The sequence below is a fragment of the Leptonotus elevatus genome, chromosome 15 (genome assembly GCF_054856555.1).
Source record: "Leptonotus elevatus isolate MCC_2025b chromosome 15, RoL_Lele_1.0, whole genome shotgun sequence".
In the NCBI taxonomy this organism is placed as follows: domain Eukaryota; kingdom Metazoa; phylum Chordata; class Actinopteri; order Syngnathiformes; family Syngnathidae; genus Leptonotus; species Leptonotus elevatus.
In genome coordinates this window covers 1,650,064-1,672,777 of record NC_141253.1, presented here as the reverse complement: position 1 = coordinate 1,672,777, position 22,714 = coordinate 1,650,064, and the positions used below count along the sequence as shown (strand labels likewise).

The 22,714-nt window shown below is 44.1% G+C and overlaps 2 protein-coding genes across 2 annotated transcripts; both read left to right on the top strand.

The window, feature by feature from the left end:
• The first annotated feature begins 354 nt into the window (after positions 1 to 354).
• map1b (microtubule-associated protein 1B) lies at positions 355 to 16,526 on the top strand. Its single transcript, XM_086096680.1, has 6 exons — positions 355 to 687; positions 2,469 to 2,570; positions 7,191 to 7,273; positions 8,051 to 8,191; positions 8,275 to 13,707; positions 14,503 to 16,526. Exons 1-6 carry the CDS (start codon positions 492 to 494, stop codon positions 14,656 to 14,658), a joined length of 6,111 nt encoding a protein of 2,036 aa, XP_085952806.1. The 5' UTR covers positions 355 to 491; the 3' UTR covers positions 14,659 to 16,526.
• Positions 16,527 to 18,679: 2,153 nt separating this feature from the next.
• Positions 18,680 to 22,711, top strand: ptcd2 (pentatricopeptide repeat domain 2). Its single transcript, XM_086097549.1, has 10 exons — positions 18,680 to 18,816; positions 18,980 to 19,072; positions 19,679 to 19,808; positions 19,870 to 19,978; positions 20,708 to 20,786; positions 20,844 to 20,935; positions 21,525 to 21,638; positions 21,705 to 21,776; positions 21,860 to 21,976; positions 22,090 to 22,711. Exons 1-10 carry the CDS (start codon positions 18,699 to 18,701, stop codon positions 22,300 to 22,302), a joined length of 1,137 nt encoding a protein of 378 aa, XP_085953675.1. The 5' UTR covers positions 18,680 to 18,698; the 3' UTR covers positions 22,303 to 22,711.
• Positions 22,712 to 22,714: the final 3 nt, after the last annotated feature.

Below are 22,714 nucleotides of genomic sequence, written 5' to 3'. Positions count from 1 at the left end.
ACATTAATTCATTCATTTATTATTTTGAAGGAGGGGACGAAGTGCATCTAAACGGGCGTAGTTTTTACATATATAAAAAATGCGTTTTTGTCACACAACTGGTTAGGAAATGAGTGATGCTCATCTGCCCCCCCCCCCCCAACCCACCCCCCAGTCGTGCTGATTAAGAAAAAAAGAAAGTGGCCCCCTCCATCATATGAATCATAGATAGATATCGATAGCGGTATAGACAGACTTCTCATCTCCCACATCATCATCCCGGTCTCTTCCGGGAGGGTGCGTTTGATTCGTTGCCAGTGACATCAGCTGTGCAGTGAGTGTGCAGAAAAATAAAAAGGAAGGTGAGGGGTGTTGGGGTGGGGGGGCTTTCAGGCAAGCGGAGCCACTCCTTGTCCTCCTCACTCCTGTGCCGACTGCAGCGCAAGCAGCATCGCAAGAAGAAGAAGAAGAAGGAGAAGAAGAAGAAGAGCAGGGAGGTGCCGCTCGCTCGGATGTCCGCCCTGGTGCAACAGCAGAGCGCTGCGATGCTCACCGCGGTGACAGCGACGCCCGGCCCGGCCGCGGGGGCTCCGGCGGCGGGCAGCCCCGCGCGCCACTTCGTCGACTCCAAATTCTACCTGCTGGTGGTCCTCGGCGAGGTGGTCGCGGAGGAGAACCTCAAGTGCGCCGTGGCCGACATCGAGAGGGGTAAGCCGGCGAGTGAGGCGGCAACAGGGCGGGGGAGGGGTCTCGGTCAGGGGGGGGGGGGTTATTCGTGACGCGCACGCTTTTTGATGTATTTATTGGGGTTATTTATTATTTGTGGCGTTCTCCAGCAATAAACTGCTTGACCCCTGTCCCGTGGGAACAAACCCCCCGCTCATCTTCCTCCCCTTCCTGCATCTAGCTCTCTCATCCCACACCGGCCAGTGGGCGTGGCCAGGGCCGCACTGCGGTCCCTACGGGAAGCCACGAGGATCATTTTGTGAAGACGTTCGGTTTTTTCCCCCCCTGGTTGCTTGCTAATGAATAAGAGGCTACAGTAGGCTATTTAATTTGATTTAAAGAAGAAGAATATGCGAAAGAGTTTCATAGCCGGCCGGACGAAGCCATTGTTTATATGATAGAAATGGTCTCACTTTCTTAAGATTAATATGAGAAACAATTCCCCAAAAGTATATTTGGACAGCGGCAAATGAGATTTTCCTCTTCCTCCTCATCACATTTCGTCTCTTACAGGAGGGCGGGGTTGAGTCGTTGTCAGTGGATATATGTTGTGCAATCAACTGTAGCCTATGTGAATAAAATAGAATATGGAGAACGTTTTCAAAGTCCAACAGATGGATGCCATAGTGTTTTTTAAATTATTGATCATGATAAATTGGGCTTAAAATATTTGGATACCGATAGTTGAGTTTTCACATACAATTAGCGTTTGCATTATCTTCATCATCATTTGGACAGTGACAGTTCAGTTTTCATGACAATGGAGTTGAATTAAAATATATATTCATTATAGGCCTATATTGACATTTTCAGGGGTCCAAAGTGACAAATTCTACATTATTTGTTTAAGCCATTTTTTTTTGTATAAAAAATACGACTTATTTTGCTGAGCTTTTTCTTGCCTTTTATTTTTTCTTTGTTTGTCCAAATACTTTTGGGTCACTGAAAAGTGAACTAAACCTCTGCATTTATTTATTATTTCTCCGCCGTCATTTATTTTCCCCATATGTGCATTAGGGACATATGGAATGAACACGGGCGTCAAAGCACATGTTTGTGCCCCACCCCGACTGCTTTGTTTTGAGGAGAAATGCTTGACAGTGACCACGACAGAGGTTTTATTGTGCGGCTGACGGAGCCGTGACTCAGCTCAGGCTGATGTCATCAAGCACATCAAAATGGTTTTCATCCCCTCGGATGACCGTTACGGCAAATGTCGAATCAGCGCATCATTATGTTGACGCGACATTTTTTTTCGGAGACAACTTAAAACAAAAACAAAAACAAAAAAACACTGCAAAATGTGTGATTTCTAACTGGACTGTACTGGATCTGAAAAAAGGTTTTTGTAAATGTGAATTGCATTTAATTAACGGTTCAATTAACGTGTGTTGCATGGAAACTAAAAGTACAAATTGGACCTAAATAAATGTTCCCAAAGATTTGACACAAATGTTTTCTACTTAAAAGTGAAATATGACTGAACAGTACTGAACAAACCAAAACTGTTTATTTTGCACAGTTGGAGCATTTTTGTAGAAGCTCGAGAGTATAGTGAAATCAATATTTTAAAAAAGCACCACTATTTTTATTCATTTTTAACTAAGAATTGTATTTTTTATTTTTGCAACAGACATTTGTGGCTCACACTGCACGCGAAGGTGTTCCTGTAATATTTACTTCATGCAAACAATCGATTTGTGTGGAAAAACAACCAGCCCAAAAATGTCAATGCTTTTGTGTTTATTCGATTTATTTTGCAGGTATCCGCTCGTGGGACGCCAACCTGATGGACTGCAACCTGGACCAGGAACTCAAGCTTTTCGTATCCCGGCACTCGGCGCGTTTCTCCGCAGATGTCAAAGGTAAAGCGTCCGTTCCGTACTTCAATATGCATTTGGTGGCTCATACTCAACTGCAGAGAGTACCAGGCGTCCACCAGAGGTTGCGTTTGTATTGGAAGAGAGGCCTTTAATTCTTCAAATAATGTTTTTATGAGTTCCCGTATGTACTCCCATAGTGACCAGGGTCTGTGGTTTATGTACCTGCAAAATGTATCAGATGTCAACCAGGGGTTTAGGCTTGTATTAGGGGGGAGGCCTTTAATTTTACAAATTGTTTTATATAATAATGTTATCACATTTCTCCTGAAGATGAATAGGATCCATTGTTTACTCAACTAATGAGTGTTTCGGGCGTCTGACAGATGTTAAGCTTGTGTTAGAAGTGGAGTTCTTTAGGTTTGTATAAGAGGGCAGGCCTTTATTTTTTTACAAATACATTCTTCTATAACAGTATTACAAAATCTGCTCATATAGGAAATGGGTGATTTTTTATTCAACTGGATACAACCAGAAGTTGGGCTTGTACTCGAGTTGATTGTTTTAGGTTTGTGGCCTTTATTTCTCCAAATGATAGTTTTCAAATTATTAGGACCGCGGGATGATTATTTAGCCAACTGCGCAAAGTACCAGGTGTCTACCAGGGATTCGGCCTGTTGGTTCTGTATTAGAAGTAAGGCTTTTATTTTTCCAAAGTCATTCTTATTATCATAATATTCCCTTTTTTGCTCCTAAAGTGGCTGTGGATGATTATTTACTCCACTGCTAAATATACCACATGTCAACTTGGTGATTGGCTTGCATTAGCGGGGAGGTGGTTAAGTTTGTATTTGAGGTGAGGCCTTTATTTCTGCTAATCCGTTTATATATCAATATTACTGTATTTCCTCAAATCGCGGTCATCACTAAGGTATCCCAAACCGTAGTCGTTTTACACAAGGTTAAAGAATCATTGAATAAGAATGTTTTGTTAATTATGTGTAAATTCATAGATTGTTCCATACCTGACCTATTGCATTGACGTGTGAGGGTGCACAGCCAAAACCTACACCGAAAACCATTTTTCTTTTACAGAAACGTGATATTCGTGTCGTTTTCGGTTGTGGATACAGAGACCACACTAATCCAATATTCATACTTACTTAAAACGTTCAAATGTAATGAATTGATGGAGTTTAACCGCCTTAAAATAATGTACAAACCTCATCATGAAATCTTACCAGTTAACATGCAAATCTTTTTTTCTTTTTCTTTTTTAAAGGAAAGTGAGTAGAAAAAAAGAAGAACAGATATTTTTTTCCAAAATACAGAACAAAACAAAAAGAACGATGAATTGCAACTCAAGACGTCAGTTTGTGGAACAATCTGGATGATAAAACAAAATCATCTCAGTCCTTTTGTATTTTTTAAAAATCACTGGAAAAATATATTTAGCACAAGTTCATTCTGTTGAATTATTTGTTTCATTGTTACTCTGAAAGTGTCTTGACTGTTTGCTATCATTTATTTTGTGTTGACTTTTTTTGTGTTGATTAGGGGCAAATATACGTTTTTCTTCTTTCTGTCCCCTTTCATTTATTTTTCTTTTAATAAATGAAATGCATTTAAAAAAAATTAAATTACAGTAATTTCTGGACTATAAACCGCTACTTTTTTTTTTACTTGTATTCGACCCTGCGGCTAATAAAAAGGCGTGGCTTATCCATCAGATCACAAGGGGGCGCACTATAAAGGAAGCGCAAGAGCGTCAGGCAGAGCAAAACAAACCAAGTGAGCCCAAAGACGGTAGGAGACACAGAACGAGAGCGAGACAATTTGCGCCCTCATTATGGAAAAGAAAGTAGTGGGAACCCGGTGCGGTAACATTAAAACACCTGCGGCTTACAGTTGGGTGCGGCTTATATGTGGAACAAACTCCAGTATTCCCCCAAATTTAGCTAGCGCAGCTTATAGTCAGGTGCGCCTTATAGTCCAGAAATGACTGTAAATTGAATCACTGCATTTGACGCTGCGCCCTGATTGGTGATTGCAGTCCCCTTAAGATAAATAAAAGCCCGCCTCAAATAAACGCTTCCCTTTTCCAGTTGCAACTGAAATCACCTCAGTTGACATGATTGAATCGTTTCCCGTGGCACACCTGATCTCTCGGGCGTCTTAGGGTGTGGCAGTTATTTTTCCAAGCTCAACACAAACTGGCCTGCAATGATGGCGCGGCGGGCACCATTTGAGGAACTGCGGCGGATCGCGTAGCACAAATGAAAGTGGAGACGATGCGGCAGCGCATCAAAATCCTTTCGGGGTGGTGTCGCCTCCTCCGCCTCACCTCTTCCAAGGTGAAGGCAGCAGTGACGTCCAAATGGAAACTGTCCAACATGGTGGCGAACAATCAATTGTGAGCGGACTTCTCTACGGGCCAAAACACGATCAGACGTTTTTCCAGATACAAGCCGACATTGGGCCCTTGGTTTTTTTCTACCATCCAACCAGCTTAGCTTTGCTTTAATCAGGTCTGTTTTAGCTTGATGCTAACGCACAATGCAAAATGCCATAGGCGGGCTTTCAAATTTACATCAGTGGATTTTGGAAGACAAGCAGTGCAGAGCAACACATGTAGACAGTCAATCCATTTTCTACTGTTGATTATAAAAGATCAGAAAAAGGATGAATCAAACTTTTTTTTTTCCTGGTAAAAGGAGAGAGTTTTTTTCTTTCCTTTGATCGATTTTGGAAATATCCCGTGAGTCTTGAAAATGTCAAAATGCTCTAAAATGTCTGTCAGTACAATCCCACATCAGCGACTCTCCTTTTTTTTGTCTTTTCCTCTCCTGGTCGCTAGCAACTCTCCCCTCGAGCGTGCCGTTGCTCTGCAACACAGCAGTGCCAGCGCCGCTAATTTGGGAGTCGGCCATTACCAGCGGGTGGGCCGGCCCCGGGTGGCAGACGCATTGACGTCCGGCTCGTTGATGTTTAGGACAAAACGTCAGGACAAAAGTTTTGGGACAAGAGGCTCGTCTACATAATCAGTTTCTATTTTTACGTGTCATGTCCAGTTTTGATCCATTTGTGATGCCTCAAAAGATTTGAAATCGTCTTGTCACAAATTCTGTTTGCGATCAATAAAGCGTACTTAAGGCTCGTTTTGACCTTCAGGAGATGCGTTGACAAAATAATCTCAAGAGTTTCATGTTGGGTTGTGCTCACGTTTGTCGTCCTGTGGGAAATTGAAAACGATAATTGAGTGTCGCTTGCTAGTGACGGATGTGTCAACTGACGGTCAATCAGTCTGAGGGGCTGCTGACGTATGCCCCCCCCCCCCTTTCTTTCGACACATAACTGGTGATTAAATAGTCAAATTCATAAACGTGTTTTTTATTTCTTATTAATGTGCTTTGTTTGGTTTAGTGCATGTCTGTCTATAACTTTTGGCTCCTGGGGCAGTAATGACTGAGCCCCATGAATTCTGCCTAGCAACAAGTGAAAATGTATGGGTTTGTATAGTACGCCGTGTGTGTAGTTATTTGAAGGTTTAAAATGACCACAACATTTCTATTCTAATTTTTTTTAGCCTGTCTCTGGCTTTTTGTAGCATGTGTTAGCATGAAGCTAGCAGACTTGGGTGGGTCTTCCCTTTGTTGTCGAGCTGAGAGTTTGGCGGTACGCCATTTTATCCTCATTACGGAAGCTGTTTTTATTTATTTATAAATAATCAAAAGGAGGGATGCTCGTCTCTGCAGTTGTTCCACTGATCTATTTTTGGTCTGGTGCCTTCCACATCGATTTCCTCCCGTGTGCTCGATTGTGTTGCGGCCTGCTTCCACTGGGAAGCCAACGGGACGGGAATGAGGTGGGGGGGTGGGGGTTTGGGGAGGGGATGGGATGGGGGGGGGGTCAAGTTTCCATGGTTAATTGCAGGGGTCACGCCCGTTCCGGTGCGCTGGTCTTGTCTGTTTGTCACACGGTGGCGGTGCTAATTCCCATCAGGAGGCCGACGCCCACTCGCACGAGACAAAGGGGGAGAAAAGAGCTGGTCGTGGTGTGGGCTTGGGTGTGTCTGGTGCACACGCTCATGGATATACAGACTGATTAAAAAAAGAACATGAACATCATTCTTATACAGCACCATCGTAATGAATTATCATTCAATAATAATTGAAATGAGATTAATTTGTTCCATGACCGAGCAATTATATCGCAAGTCATTTTTCCCCTTTGAAATGAATGAAAATGCCAGTCATCCATTACATCTTCCCTCCCCAGCAAAAAAAAATGTAAATGAGGAAATTCACACTCTATAATAGTGTCTAGTAATAGACTTTTTATGATTGGGACTTTTGATCACAGATCTGCGAGTTTAAATAAACCGAATCACTGATCTGATCACAAGATGATGAAAAAATATATATTTTATTTACTGCATATACTTTCCTGTTTACAGAGTATCAACAAAAGTATATGCTCAAGCATTTTTGTTTATTTTTAACAATCTTTAAAACAAAATGATGGTTTCATTCACTTGAATGTTTTTTTTTGTTGAGAAATCTGAAATTGGGAGTAACGTGGGAATTTTCACTATTCAGATAAAAAATGGAGAGATCAAGAGGAAAAATAACAAATTTTTTTTGGGGGGGGGGTATTTTTTTGCAGGCCAGAGAATTCTTCATCATAAAAGTAACGTGCTGGAGACGGTGGTGCTCATCAACCCCTCAGACGACACCGTCAGCACTGAGGTAAAACTGCTGTATATTCTGCCTGTGACTCACCTGATTTCCTCAGCAGCTTTATAAAGAAACATGGTTCACACCGTCAGGAATTAAACCGACCCACAATGTAAAGGTAGTTTTTGACAGGAAGTGGCAGGCGGTCAGAAGCGCAGATGTCTAGCCGCCGGTCATGTCACGAGTCCAAGTGTGCATTCGTAATGTCACAACACAGCGGGGCCAATTAGCTAATGGAGTCGCTAAGCTAGTTATATTTGAAATAAAAAGCCTTGGCTAAGTGCTTTTATTCGACTGGTCTCTTGCGTCCTATGACTGTAGAAGGTTGTTTTCTTATGCAAATCAGATGCATGTTTCTAGGCCAGAGGTCATCAACGTGGCGCACGCAGGCCTATTTCACAAATAGCTCACCAATGGACTGGACATTGTAATTTACTAGGAATGTTTTAGAAGAGATCATTTGAAAACGTGAACACTAACAGAGATTTATAGAACGGAAGTGTTTTCATATTGATATGTATCTGATTTCACAATGATTGTGAGAAATCATTATACCTTGAACAATAACTTAATTTCCAAAAGGTTGGTGAACCCTGCTCGAGGCATAAAGATTCTGGTAAATTTCCATGGGAATTTGAGATGGGGATTATACATATATTCCAAAATGGATACTTTAGTTATTCCCGTTAATCCCCATAGAAATGTCCTGTAATTCTCACCACCTTCAAGTGAATTAATAACCAACTTTCAACCGGGACAATATTTACCCTAGCGGCGTTTTAATTTCAGGTTCGGTTGATGATCTCCGACTCTGCCAGACACAAGCTTCTAGTCCTGTCGGGCCAATGCACCGAAAGCACCGGCGAGCTCCTCCTTCAGTCCGGATCGTTTTCCTTTGCCAAATTCATCGACATATTCACTGACCAAGAGGTGTGTCACTGTTTCTTTCTTGTCACAAATGTTTGAATACTGCAGCATTTGCTAAAATAACAAAACAATATTCCGTTGCTCAGATTGGTGAACTGCTGAGCACCATTCACCCAGAAAACAAAGCCAACCTGACGCTGTCCTGCCCCGATCAAGGAGACTGGAAAAACTCCAACCTGGACAAACACAACCTGCAAGACTTCATCAACATGAAGCTGAACTCGGCGCTCATCCTGCCCGAAATGGAGGGCCTCTCCGAGTTCACTGAGTATCTGTCCGAATCTGTCGAGATCCTGACGCCTTTCGACATGCTGGAACCGCCAGCCTCCGGTGGATTCCTGAAGCTCTCCAAGCCGTGTTGCTACATCTTCCCCGGCGGTCACGGCGACTCCGCTCTATTTGCCGTCAATGGCTTCAACATGCTCATCAACGGCGGCTCCGACAGGAAGTCATGCTTCTGGAAGCTGGTGAGACACCTGGACCGGGTCGACTCCATTCTGCTGACCCACATTGGCGATGATAACTTGCCAGGCATCAATAGCATGTTGCAAAGAAAGATCGCGGAGGTGGAGGAGGAGCAGTCGCAGGGTTCGACGGCCAACAGCGACTGGGTGAAGAACATGATCTCGCCGGATATCGGTGTTGTGTTTGTGAACCTTCCAGAGAATTTGGAAAACCGTGAACCTAATTACAGAGTACGCAAGAATCTCGAGGGGGCGGCGGCTACTCAGCAGTATCTCGCAAAGCTGAATCTGAGAACTGAGCCACTGCAGAGGCCAGTCGGAAACACGATTGAACCCATTATACTTTTTCAGAAGATGGGCGTGGGCAAGCTCGAGATGTACGTACTCAACCCAGCAAAGAACAGCAAGGAGATGCAGCATTTTATGAAGCAGTGGGCAGGAAGTGAAAAAGATACCGCTTCTATCCTGCTGCCAAACGGGAAAGAGTCGGAGTTCCCCGTCTCTTACCTGACTTCGATCACCTCACTCATCGTGTGGCATCCCGCGAACCCCTCGGAGAAAGTTGTGCGTGTTCTCTTTTCGGGAAATGCTACCCAGCAGCACATCTTTGAAGGTTTGGAAAAACTGAAGCACCTGGACTTCTTGAAACAGGCAGTCGTCACTCAAAAACCAACGTCTATCGAAGTGCCGTCAACACCGACGCTGAAGCAAGCCAAGTTGAAAAACAGAACGGATAGTAAAGAGAGCCTGAAGTCGACTCCAAAGGCGTCGCCGAGCAAAGCTGTCAGGAAGGAGTCCAAGGAGGAGGCGTTGGAGAAAGCCAATGCAGATACAGATGAACTGTCTCGCGAAAAACGGCAAAAGGCAGAGAAAAAAGAAAAGACCCCGCTGAAGAAGGACCGAGTAAAGGCTCCGGAGAAAGAATCAAAGTCAAAACCAGACCAAATATCCCAGAAAGAAACGCCAGAAAAAAAGACATCTCAAATCAAAGTGAAACTTGAAAAGGAGAGGTTTGCCAAGAAAGACATTAAAATATCTCCAGAGAAGAAAAAGGAGGTTAAAAAAGAAGTAGTCAAAAAAGAGGACACGCCTAAAAGAGAGCTGAAGAAAGATGAAAGAGTGAAAAAAGAGGAAGCAAAGAAAAGGGACTTGAAAAAGGATGTCAGGAGAGATTCTCCTATGAAAGAGAAAAAGGATGAAAAGAGGGAGCAGAAGAAGGATGTTAAAAAGCTGTCAAAAGACACCAAAAAGGTATCTTCATTTGGTGACGACAAAGGCCTGTCCCCTAAACCAAAGACCCTGAAAAAAGATGTATCAAAGAAAGATGCAGGCACGCCCTCTAAACTGAAAGCCAAAGCAGGTTCAAAAGCGCCAAAGGTGGATTCAAAGGTGGATGCTGCCAAAAGTGCAGCCGCCGCTGTCACTCCTCCGGTGGACCCGGAGGCAGAAAGGGCTGCTATGTCTTCCCCAGAAGACCTCACTAAAGAGTTTGAAGAGCTCCGGGCAGAAGATCTAGCGGAGGATGCAGCAGCTGTGCAACAAACTGTAGACGAAGAGGCTGCAATAACCTGCTGCAAAGAACCCATGCAGACCAAAGAGTCCCCCAAGGCGCTGGAGTCGGTCGATGAGGGAATCGCCACAACGGAGGCTGAAGGGGAAAACGGAGCGACTCCAGATGAACAAGCCCTCGAGGGTAAACTCAACGGTAACATGAGCGAGAAGTACGAAGACGAGGGCACTGTGATGGAAGAAGCGTCTGACGGAGCAGATTTTGAAGAGAAAGGGGAAACCGAGGAGGTTTACGAGCCGCAGACAGTGGCATCGAATCACAAAGAGTCCTGTGAAACTCTTGATGACCGTGATCGTGCAGATGATCAGCATGCGGGCGAAAGCATAGGACAGAAAAGGGAATTGATTGTTTCAACCTCACCAAAAGAGTCATCGCCCGTTTCCCCCGCAGCATCCATCCACGATGAAATGTTTCCAGCCGGAATTGAGAGCTCAACTGCCTCCGACGAAATCCCCGAGGAGTTTGCCGTCACCTCTGGCCTCACGCAGTCCACCATTGAGATCTCTCGTGTGCCGACTCCGTTGGACGAGATGCTAACTCCGAGGGACGGCTTGACCGATGAAACAGCCAATGACCGGACCGACTCCCCATCAGCGGATGTTGGCAGATTAGGTATATCACAATCTGGAGAGTGTGAGAAGAACAAACTACCCTTACTTCAGAGTAAACCTAGTTCAGATAACTCTAAGAGCGATGCAACAGAGGGCCAAGACTACAGCCATACCGCCTCGACAATATCTCCCCCATCGTTATTAGAAGAGGACAAGTTTCCATGTGATGGTAAAGTAGAACGCTTTGCCACGTTTCAAGAAACATTTGAAAAGCAGGACACAGTCTCGGCAAGGCTAACTTCAACATCACTTTTTCTGCATTCTCCCCCAAGTGACCAAAAGTACAACTTTGATTCCCCGTCAACGTTTGCCACCCCTATTGAATTGTCCACTACATTAGCCAGAGCGATGGGTGATTCCACCCTCAGCCCAGAAGACAAAACATTGGAAGGGGCAAACTCCCCCCAGTCCTCAGGTCATACACCCTATTATCAGTCCCCAGTAGAAGAAAAAGCAGAAACTGTGCCACCCATGTCAGAAAATGAAGACCAGGGTCCGATTATTGTGGAGGTCACAAGTGACAAAGAGGAATCCTCCAACAGGAATACACCCGAGCCTGACGAGAAAGAGTGTTTATCCCCTACGGATAAGGTTGCTTCTTCTCCAAAAAGCCCACCTTCAACTGACCTAGACTCCCCTATAACGAAGGAACAGGATGACATTGACAGATCCGTCTTTTCCTCAACAACACAGATTGCGAGACAAGAATCAGATGCTCATTCCGTCACCGCTTTCAAAGAAGAGAGCAAAATGTCCATTTCTGAAGGCAGCGCATCAGACAAGTCCGGCACACCGCTGGAGGAAGTGGTAGCAGAGGACGTGTTTTCACATTTAGCCTCAGCATCAACTGCATCCCTCGCCACCAGCTCTCTGCCCGAGCCCACCACCGACTCCCCTTCCCTTCACGCCGAGGTCGGCTCTCCTCACTCGACAGAAGTAGACGACTCTTTGTCCGTTTCTGTAGGTCAGACTCCGACTACCTTCCATGAGGCAGAGATAGCGTCTCCATCCAAGGAAGACTGCCCTCGTCCCATGTCCATCTCCCCAGACATCTCACCAAAGACCAAAGTCTGCCCACAGCTGCATGACACAAAGTCGCCTGAATATTCTACCATTTCAATGGAGTTTGGCCAGGAGTCACCAGACCGCTCCTTAGCCCTTGACTTCAGCAAGCAATCTCCAGAGCATCCATCAGCAGGAACTAACTCGCGTGCTACAGAGAACGGCCCAACTGAGATTGACGACAGTCCCTCAGATGTTGTGAGAGCATCCGAGGAGCAAACCTCTGCAGCGGAGAACCCGCTGCTTTTTGAGGACGCCGGTTCGGCTCGTGCTGCTTCTGTGACCCCATCAGATGCATCTCAGTCCACGCCCTCCGTCACAACCCCATGCCAAATGACAGAGTTGCCCCTGATGGCCGAGCTCGTAGATGCTTCTCCAGTCACACCAAAGGCCGTCTCCCTCACCCACTCTGCCCCCCATTCCCCCCATTCCAGTGTGGCATCCCCAGATTCAGGAGGTCCCGTGGAAAGAGACATCAGCCCCAGTTCACCCTCTGCGGAGCACAAATCTGAAGGACAGGAGAAACTTGACAAACCCTCTGAAATGACAAAGGCAGCCTCTCTCAGCCCCTCCTCCCCCCATTCCAATGATGCCTCCCCAGTTTCTGGAGGTCCCGTGGAAAGAGACATCAGCCCCTTTTCACTGCCTGCGCAGCACAAGCGTGACACACAAGAAAAGCATTACAAACCCTCTGAAACGACTTCTCTGTCATCATCTGAATTATGGTTTCCAGTCAAAGGGAAACCATTGCCAGAAAGGGAAACCAACCCGTTTTTATGCGATGATTCAACAAGTGAGGTGAAATCTCCCGTGAGCCCCCAAGTCCCTTCCCCGTCATATCTACCTCTTTCTTCACATCCATGTACTTATAACGCAGCCTGCAGCTTCAGGGAGCCTGACCCCTCCCAGATCAGCCCACCGGCCATGTCCAAGACAGACGTCGACCTCTGTTTAGTCACTTCGTGTGAATACCGTCATCCCAAGACGGAACTTTCGCCATCTTTCATCAACCCCAACCCTCTTGAATATTTCATCAATGAAGAGAGAATTCTGGAGGAAGAAAAGCCTCTTGAGGTGGCGGGAGGTGGGCCGCCGCCTCCAGGGGGTAAGCTTCCTGCCAAGCAATGTGAGGAGACGCCTCCCACATCTATCAGTGAATCTGTCCCCTCTCAGACCGATTCTGATGTTCCGCCAGGGACCGAGGAGTGCCCCTCTATCACGGCGGACGCTAACATTGATTCCGAGGATGACTCGGAGACTCTGCCCACCGATAGAACCCTCACCTATAGGTATGCCGATCCTCCTCCAGTAGCGCTCAGGGACTCGGCTCCGTCCGCGGCCCCTCATGATGTATGCATGGTCGATCCAGAAGCCCTCAAGGCTGAGGAAAACCGCCACAATGCTAACACGGAAGCCTCCGAAAAGCCCAAGAAGAAAAAACTCACCAAAAAGGCCTCCTCGCCAGCTCGAAAAACCGGCCTGTCAAAAATGAAGGACTCAAAGACTGCCTCTCCCAAGAAAGGTCTTGGGGAAGGTAAGGATGCCAAAAATGCAACCAATACGTCGGCGTCTCGAGGTACCGGTGGGAAGGTGTCGGGTGTGGCATCTCCACCCAACTGTCCTCCCATGTACATGGATTTGGTTTACATCCCCAACCACTGCAATGCCAAGAACGTGGATGCCGAATTCTTCCAGCGGGTGCGCTCCACGTACTATGTGGTCAGCGGCAATGACCAGACGTCTCAGGAGCCCAGCCGGGCCGTGCTCGATGCTCTGCTGGAAGGGAAAGCCCGGTGGGAAAACAATATGCAGGTATGTCACTTGTGTGTTTCGCCATGAAAAAGCGGCAGTCCCGCAGACAGTGACAACTCAAATGTCTTACGTATGTCCAGTCTACGCCACAATTTTGTTTTGGTTGCTGTCATTGCATAAAATCCCATTTCACAAGGAAAAGGAATGTTGAAAATTGAAACGAGGTATTCAGGGGGGGGGGGGGGGGGGTTGGACTCTTTTGAAGGCTTCAGTGTCTCAATTGTCAGCCTGTCGTCACATATTACGCACAACTAATTGTGGGCTCTTCTTCTTCTGTCTCGTGATTTGGCCTCTGTCCTCTCTGAAGACGCTCTTCAAAGACGTTTGTTTTTGTTCATCTATACTCGCTTTTGGGCTTAGTTTTTGAACGACAATAACGCTGGTTAGGGACCGCGACCATACAGTGCGTCCTGTCTGACAGCTGTGCGTTATGAAGGGCGTAGGGTTTTCAATTTCCAAGTCATACGCGATTACTTTGTTGCTAGCATCTTTTTTTAGCATTGCCATTTTGAGTCCGTAGAGTTTTCCGCCTGATTTGTTTTGACAGTCTGCGGCAGTCTCAAATGCTCCTCGGCGGACCTACAGTGCTAAAGTCTGAGCATATTAGCTACGACATTTTGTCGCAGGAGATTAGCTTGTGCGGCGAAGGCAAAATACAACCCTTCAAAACAAATCCTATAGAGCGCGCCCGCGTTAATTTACCCCGCCATTTTAAACATCCAGAGGACAGACTACCAATGGAAATGTCGGCGTCAGCGCGAAAACGGTTAACTCCTGCTTTCTGCCGGCCATCAGGTGACGCTGATACCGACCCACGACACAGACGTGATGAGGGAGTGGTACCAGGAGAGCCACGATAAGCAGCAGGAGCTGAACATCATGGTCCTGGCCAGCAGCAGCACGGTGGTCATGCAGGACGAGTCCTTCCCAGCGTGTAAGATAGAAATGTAGGTCAAGGTCCTTCATTTTGGAGGCCTTTCGCCGTAATCAACCATGAGCGAACGTAACGGAGCGATCTAGGTTGGAAAACAGTCGCACCCGCTTTCACAGACATCCAATAAACATTCGTAACGCACTACTGGAAATCAACTCACGACTTTTCTGAAAAACCATTAAAAACGCCCTGAGACGAGTCGTCCCCATTTCAGGTAGAAGAAACGTGCATTGATTTTCCCTTTGTTTGTCAAATCTTTTCAGTCCAGCATATGTTTTAGTCTTACCGGATGGCTTAACAAACAACAGATCTTTGCTTTCCTGGGATATTGAGTAAGGACCGTATGCGATAAACATAACATTAATGGACAAAGTATCCGCAAATGGTCCCACGGTTGGAAACACGAAAGCAGAAAGCCTGTGCTAAGACGTTGTAAACTATTTATGAATAGCTCTGTGCATGAATTAGCATTAGCTTTGTTCTTAAATGAGGGTTATTCCTCAGCATTCCATGAAGAAATGCAAAGCCTTAAGGGGGAGTGAGCTTTCGATAAGATGGCGCACAGTTGGGCCAATTGTAATTTGGAGCGCGGATTTGCCACTGATTGACCTTTCGCGTAAGCCAGACCTCCCAAAATGCAGACTGGCCAATCACGTCGTGCTATGCTGTCACCCCGACAGTCATTTGAGTCCAGAAAAAAAACCTCTGTTTTGTTTGCACCGAGCTAATAAAACACTAACGCTATACGGCTAACACGGGGCTTGGTTATGATGCGATGTGAGCTCAGATGACCCATGCTAACCGAGCTAGCTACTTTGATTGTTAATTAATCACAAATGCTACAGCGACGTTACTCAGATGAGGCCTACTGTAGCTAAGAACCGTGGCGCCGGCGAGCTTTGCCAGCTACGCTAACAGGCTACCGTTAGCCTAATGCTATCCATCCATTCATTGGCGAGTATACTTTAGCTATAATGATGGTAACTTCTAAATGGAAGGTCAATTAACTGGGCATTTCTTCAGACATGCTAGGAATTAGTCTCGACGGAGAATTATTCAGCGGCTGCTACTGTTGACCGTCCGTTACAGTGAACCTCAGTTTATTTTGGGGGTTACACCACGTTTCAGAGGTCGCGATTGGTAAAAATTCTGCGCTATAGAGACCGTGTTAAAAGGTTGTTGTTGTTTTTTTTTAGATATTTTAACTTATGAAAATCACCATAGTGAAAACACCACAGACAGGCTAACGGTAATTAGCATAGACGTTGCAAGCGTTCAAACAGCTGCTACTTTAACACATACAGAGCATACAACAATACTCACCTGCCGTATATTCTCTCTGCTTGTGCCAACGACTTTTACTGGACCTAAGTTGGGGACCTTCTCTGTCTCTTCTTCTTCTTCTTCCTGTTACTGTTGCGCTACATTTCTCCCCGTATAGCTGAGTGCTGCCCGGCATGTTGTGGCACAACTCTAAATGTGGACTGTTGGCAACCTCTGGGCTATTGTAACTCACCAGATATGTCTTAAACAAAAGTCAGCGCTTGATGATTGCGACAAAAAGACCAACTTTGAATGACACAACAGCCAACGTTCTCTTCTCCTTCTTCCACTCTGTCTAATAATCTGCCTTTTTCCTCCCGCCGACCATGTTAATCTGCAGCGGCCACGCGATATATACTGTCCTGTGTGTCTTGTGCTCTCAACACCGCACTCGCACCCTCCTCCACAAAGTCATACTGTACGTGAGCTCGCGCCATTTGTTCCAAGTGAAAGTATCCGTTTGCGCTTTCTGTGCGATGTGTAACACAAGAGCAACCACCACTGCTGAATGATTCCAACATGCAAAACACAATATTAAAAAGGAAATATGTTGACCAACCAACTTTTAAGGCATTTTTTGTCATATTTCACAGGACTGAAGAGGAATTGACATTCTATAGGAGGATCCTTTGTTGACATTTTTTTGCGCGTACGCGATGAAAACACGGCTGGCTGTATAGACACAGCGTAGACGGAGAAAGTTAGCGGGCGAAATCGCCGCTATTTAAGCACTTTTAACTTCAACCATCTGCCTCTCTTAATCCTCCTCCAAATGTGCAAAACCATGGAACTCCATGTCAACCATTTTGTTTCTTGCCACTCAGCTCCCAATTCTTCCCGTGATGCAACGCAAACAATGACATCACACAGGATCGAGCAAAAACGAGGCTGAGCTTGAAATACTTCCTGTTTTCATTCTTCTTCTTTCAAATGGAATTAGTGTCAAACACAAGAGTGTCTCACCATCTAGTGGCTAACCCTGGAACTACACCCAAAATAACCACAAAGCAAAAAATAATCGATTGACTGTTTTTCCAGTTTACTGTGTTTGTACAGTACATGCATGTTCATATATATGACAGCTTCGGACGTTTTGGCACATGAACACACATCACCGTGCTATGTTAAGCGTTTGCTACACAGTCTGATGAATGGAAGCTTTGTCTCTCCGGGACCCCTCGGAACCAAAAGGCAAGTTCACAGCGGGATAAAATCAAAGGGGAAATATAACAAGCGCAAATGTGGCTTGAGCATTTGACTTGATGTAGTTCAATAAATGTAGCATGTCTTTCTATATATAAAAGGGAGTGTTTCATAATATATTTAAGAGTATATCGGGGGGGGGCAACAGTACCACCAGCTGGTTGATTTAATTTTTGGGTGTGTGTTCTTCATTGATAAATATAGTCAAATGAAATGAATTGGAATTTTGAAAAAAAATGTTAGAAAAAAACTCAAATGAAATGAATTGGAATTTTGAAAAAAAATGTTAGAAAAAAACTCAAATGAAAGGTTGAAACGGTAAAATTAATATTTTACAAATAAGATTGCTAAAAACCTGTAAAATGTCAATACTTAAATAATAATGATAACAAAAAACACTTGAAAAAAAACTCTTTATAGATCAATTATATGAGGGAAAAATATATTAGACAGAGGCAGCTAAAGTAGTTCAATGAAATCAGTCATAAGCCAAATCGCAAAAGTGAAGTTATGCTAAATTAAAAAGTTAGGCCTACATACTATGATGGTGAAGAAGAAAAACATTCTTTATTTTATTGCTGGAGTATTCACTTGCACCCAGCAAGCTAAGAATAGACCCAATTAAATTAAATTAAATGACATGAAAGGAAATCACAGTCCCATAATCACATGTAATAGTCGCAGCCATGTTCAATTGAATTCAGTTTTATAGCTCTTAATCGCCAAAGTTCCAAAGGACTTCACAGTAACTACGAAAATCAAAAACATCACAAGAAAGCATCCAACAAATAACATCAGTATTAAATCCAGCTTCACAAAAGTGCAATATGTCATATGTTGTTATTTAAGGAATAATCAAGTAGTGAAGAAAGGAGGAACTGTTTACGGGCAAGAAATTTAGACTAAATAAAAGTCTCATAAAATGATGATCGAGCGTGTGATTTTGGGAGTATAAAGATATGCGTGAGTAGCGCTTATTAATAGGCAGATGCGTAATTAATACAGAAGACTTTTGAGGGGGGAAAACATGTAACGAATAAAATCATGAGATATTGTTTTATGTATTTTTGTTTGTTTGTTTCTTTAGGACAAAAATATTCAATTAAAAAAAACATATATTTTATTCGTAGTTCAAATGGTGGGGCACGCGTTGTCACGGGAATATTTTTCAGAAACCAGTAAATTAATACAATGGTTCTTTATAGCAAAGTCAATGCGAAAGTTGTTGGTACTATTTCTTCAGACTGACTTTCACAATATGGCGGCTGCGCTGACGTATTGAAAGTGAGTACGTCATCTGTTCCAGAGGATACACCGCCATGTTGGAATGTGCCACTTTCCTATCGCCCATAAACGCAAAAGACAATTATCACGCATAATTAACATACTTATTTAGTATAGGTTTGTTTTTAAGCACTTCAAAAATAAAATGGCTGCGACGTTGTGACAAACAGGATGATAAAACGCGGTGTAGTTGCCATTCATTCCCCCCCTTTTGTTTTACGCGGGCGTGGTATCGTCTTTCGTCATAATGGCGCTGCGGATGTTTTCGTTCTCAGGTTGTCGCTCGTTTCTTCGCGAGCACATTTCTCCTAAAGCGACACTTTCTGCTTTGCGACAGTCGGGCTGGCTGGAATCTCGTTTAGGAGGTGAATTCAACACGTTTGCTGTGACGTTTTGTTGGCTACTTTGAATCATTTGTGTATGCGCTTGCACATATCTTTTCAGTCCTCTGGTGGATTTTGTGTGTAGAGGTGACCCTGCCTGAAACATCTGACCAAAAAAAAAAATTTATTTGTATAAAATCTGCAGCTAAAAGGCATCTGCTGTCAGAAGATGTCGTCAAACTTGAAGACTTCCAGCGAAAGAAGCTGGCAGTTGCTCGCCTCGTTTCCGGATCAGATGGTAACGTATGGTAAACATTTAAAGTCCAAAAAGGCGTAGTTTGAGTTAGAAAACTCTTTAAACACCCTCTGAACGATCACAGGCGACAAATGTACACACAATCTGTACTTACTGTAAGTAGAAATAGGCTATAGATAATTGTGTTAAAAAAAAAAAAACCTCAGCAAATATTATTTGCCCTATAAACCTACTTGAGTGTACTTACTGTCAGTAAATAAGTCAAGATGGATTTTTACAGTCTGTTATGCATAATGTCTTTTTCGATAACTGAAAAATAATTGAGAAAAAAAACACAATTCGATTGAGAGAATGTCTCCATTCTGTGCTTCTTGTCAAATAGATGGACGTAAATACATAACTCAGCAAAGAGTCAAAGTTTGAAATTGTACATAATTGTTTTTGTTTTTAACCAAACCGTTTTTTTTTAGGATTAAATATAAATGATCTGCACATGAAAAAAATGTACTGTGCAAGATATATAAAAAAAAAAGAATATTGGCTAAATTGACGATATTTAATTGAATGTGTCGTTTGCGTACCACGAGAGGGCATCAGCGTAGCGTATATTGAAAATCCCCCCCACTGACCCCTATTTCGTATGGGCAGGACATTTTATCAAGCTGTTCGGCCACAAGCTGCAGAAGAACAGCCTGCTTTTGCAGTATGAGCTGAATGTGTTGCTTCACCTGTGTCGGTCTGCAGAGGACATGGAAACGGCGCGAGATGCCATTTATAGGTATTTATAACGCAACATTCCGCGGCGCTGCCTGCGAAGTCACACCATCGCCTGCTACCAGGTACCATGCGGAAAACCGGAACGGGAAGTACAATTTTGGTCCAGTCTTCCTTAGGCTGTGCTATGAGTTGGGACTGGAGAAGATGGCCGCCGCGACACTTACTGATAAGGTGCATATACTACATGCTTATGTATCAAAACTCACGTTCGAGTAGAAGTATCGTACAGTATACGCTAATATTATTGAACAGAAAGTGAAGACTTAAAACAGCTCGCGCGTCTTAATGTCATGCTTTAACTCATTGTATGGTTCCTTCTATAACCATAAATACACATTCACCTCCTTAACTTAATAAACTCATTCACTCCCAGCCATTTTCACTGAAGCAATCCCCTTCACTCACAAATCCTAGCTCTTAACTTCCCCCTTTGCTCCCGGCCGTTTTACTGGATTTGGACTGATTTTGCAAGGCCCACAGAATATTGTGTTCTATGGCTATAAAAACATGCAAGCAACCAAAAGAAAGATTAGAGTCTCGTTTTTCCCCAGGAAAAAAAATATTTCTAATTGTTTCCGTTTTGCAGCAATTGGCATTAGAATATAGCTAAGTTTCATCATTATTCACAAATCTAGTTCAAATTGTGGGGAAAATGGCTGTGTTTGGCCCTGGTTGATCTCTTTTGCTCTTTTTTTTTTTTTTTTTTTAAATAACTACCATTTCATCAACCGTTTTGTGCAGTTGAGAAGCCTTCTGTATGCTCGAGCATAGAAAAAACATAAAAATACGTCTTTGGGATATTTAAAATAAGTGATAAATGTTTGGGTGTACATGAGTTAAGATTTTTTTTTTATATATATATATTATTTTGTGAACTTGCTCTTATGTCATCCTGAACAGGAAATGAGAGGCTTTTTCAGCGACTTCACCTCCTTCAACATTGGCATCGACATGTTATTCGTTAAGGGCTATTATGACGGTAGGTGAAGAATTCAAATTCATCTAATTTATTGCTGACATGACAAATGTGTTGCAGATGCTCTGGAGGTGTTGCAGTTCATGAGGCGCCAAAGTGTGCCCTTCGACAAAGACACTCTGATGCTGGCATCTGCCGTCTGCTATAAACTGGTACTGTTGTTTATATTGGGGAAAAAAATAATAATAATAACTTTAGTCCCAGCTAGTAAGAGGAAAACGTTTTCCAGGAGCGGCTCAGTTGGCAGGCCATGCATTTGGTCGCTTATCCTGACCCTAATTCACTGCACACGCTGTTGCTAACCAAAACAGCAGCGCTTAGCGAAGCAGGTAAAACGCGTTTCTCAGAATGTAAATGGGGGAGTCTTACTCGGCAAAATTCCACCAACGCAGAAGCTCGTTCTCTGTCAACGCCATCCTAGAGGTCCGTTTTACAGATGACACATCTGTAAAAAATAAATAAATAATAATAATAATAATAATTGCGGCTTTGACAGGTGGTGAGAACGAGAACTACTGAGCGACCTCTGAACTGATGTTAGCGGCTATGGGATCAATTGTAAAAGACCAAGTGGCACTAAAGGGGGGGGGGGGGGGGGTTGATTCTTCCTTTTTTTTTTTTTTTTTTCAAATGATACGTGCAGCCACTATTTAAGGATCTGTTTTGGTGTTTACAATTTGTATGAGCTTTCACAGTAAACTGTTGTTTTTTTTTTTTTTGGTCTTTGATTTTGGGCATCAGAACACGACGGAGTCGCACGCGATCTGCACGACGCTTATCGAGGAGGCTCAGGCCAAAGGCTGTTTGGTCACCAGGCACGCTTACTGCTTTGCCGTGGCTTTAGCGCTCAAACAGGTGCGTTGCATTTGGGTTTAAAAGTGCTCGTACCACGCCCCTCACAGTCCGATTGTTTCTCCTTAGAATGACGTTCACAGGGCGCAAGTGTTGTTCGCACAAATCGTGAGCACAGACAGAATGTGCCAAAACTTAAAGGTGAGTGCGGCAAAAAATGACTTAACAAGTGCACGTTATGCGACGCTTAAAACCCTTTTTCCTCTCATCGTGCGAATCATTAGATTTTGTTACTGGTGATGTCCGGCGCGACGCGAGAGGCCATCGCAGACCTGTCGTCTGCGGCGAAACTCTCGAACAGCCCGTCCTTTTTCAGGAAGCCGGAATTTTGTCAAGAGCTGGTAAGCGGAAAGCTGATTGTCGCACGTTTTGGTAAACCGGCGGAAAAAAAAAAAGGAAAAAAAGGTAAACCGGCGAGAAGAGCGCCCTTGACATTTGCGTCATTGGCTCACAGCTGGATCAGATGCGTCTGCATATTGCGGGCGAGGCGCAAGCGACGGAAGCGGAGCGGGTGATTTCCGAGCTGGAGCGCGCAGGGCAGGTGACGCGGCAGACGCTGGATGACTTGCTGTGCCACACGCCCGCCCCCAAGAGGAAAATGGCCCCCATCGTGCGGACCAGCAAGCGGACACGAAAGCCGCTTCACTCAACGCTGATGTCGGAGTGACGTGCTCTGTGCGCTATATGAAATGTGCATGAATTATTCATCGTGGTGTTTTTGTATGTTAAATGGAAAGATTTGTGTTCAGAAAACCCATTGGTTGTTTATCATAATCAAAGTGGTTTGTTCATATTTTCATTTCTATTTCAAGGATGTACAGTGAACGCAATAGTGTTTTGTGTAATTTTGTCTAGCACAAAATATAAAATAATTGTATTAATATATATTTTTATTAACCAAGCTCCAACGTTAATAAGATATCTTCGAAACGTAATACATCACTCGATCTGATTGGTTAGCAGGGTAGAAATAACTCCCACCTCCCGTGATGAGTCTGTTTGATTGGTTGAAATGACCTGTCACGAAACGTAACTAATCTGAAATATAATTTTACGTAATAAACAACTTCACCATTTAG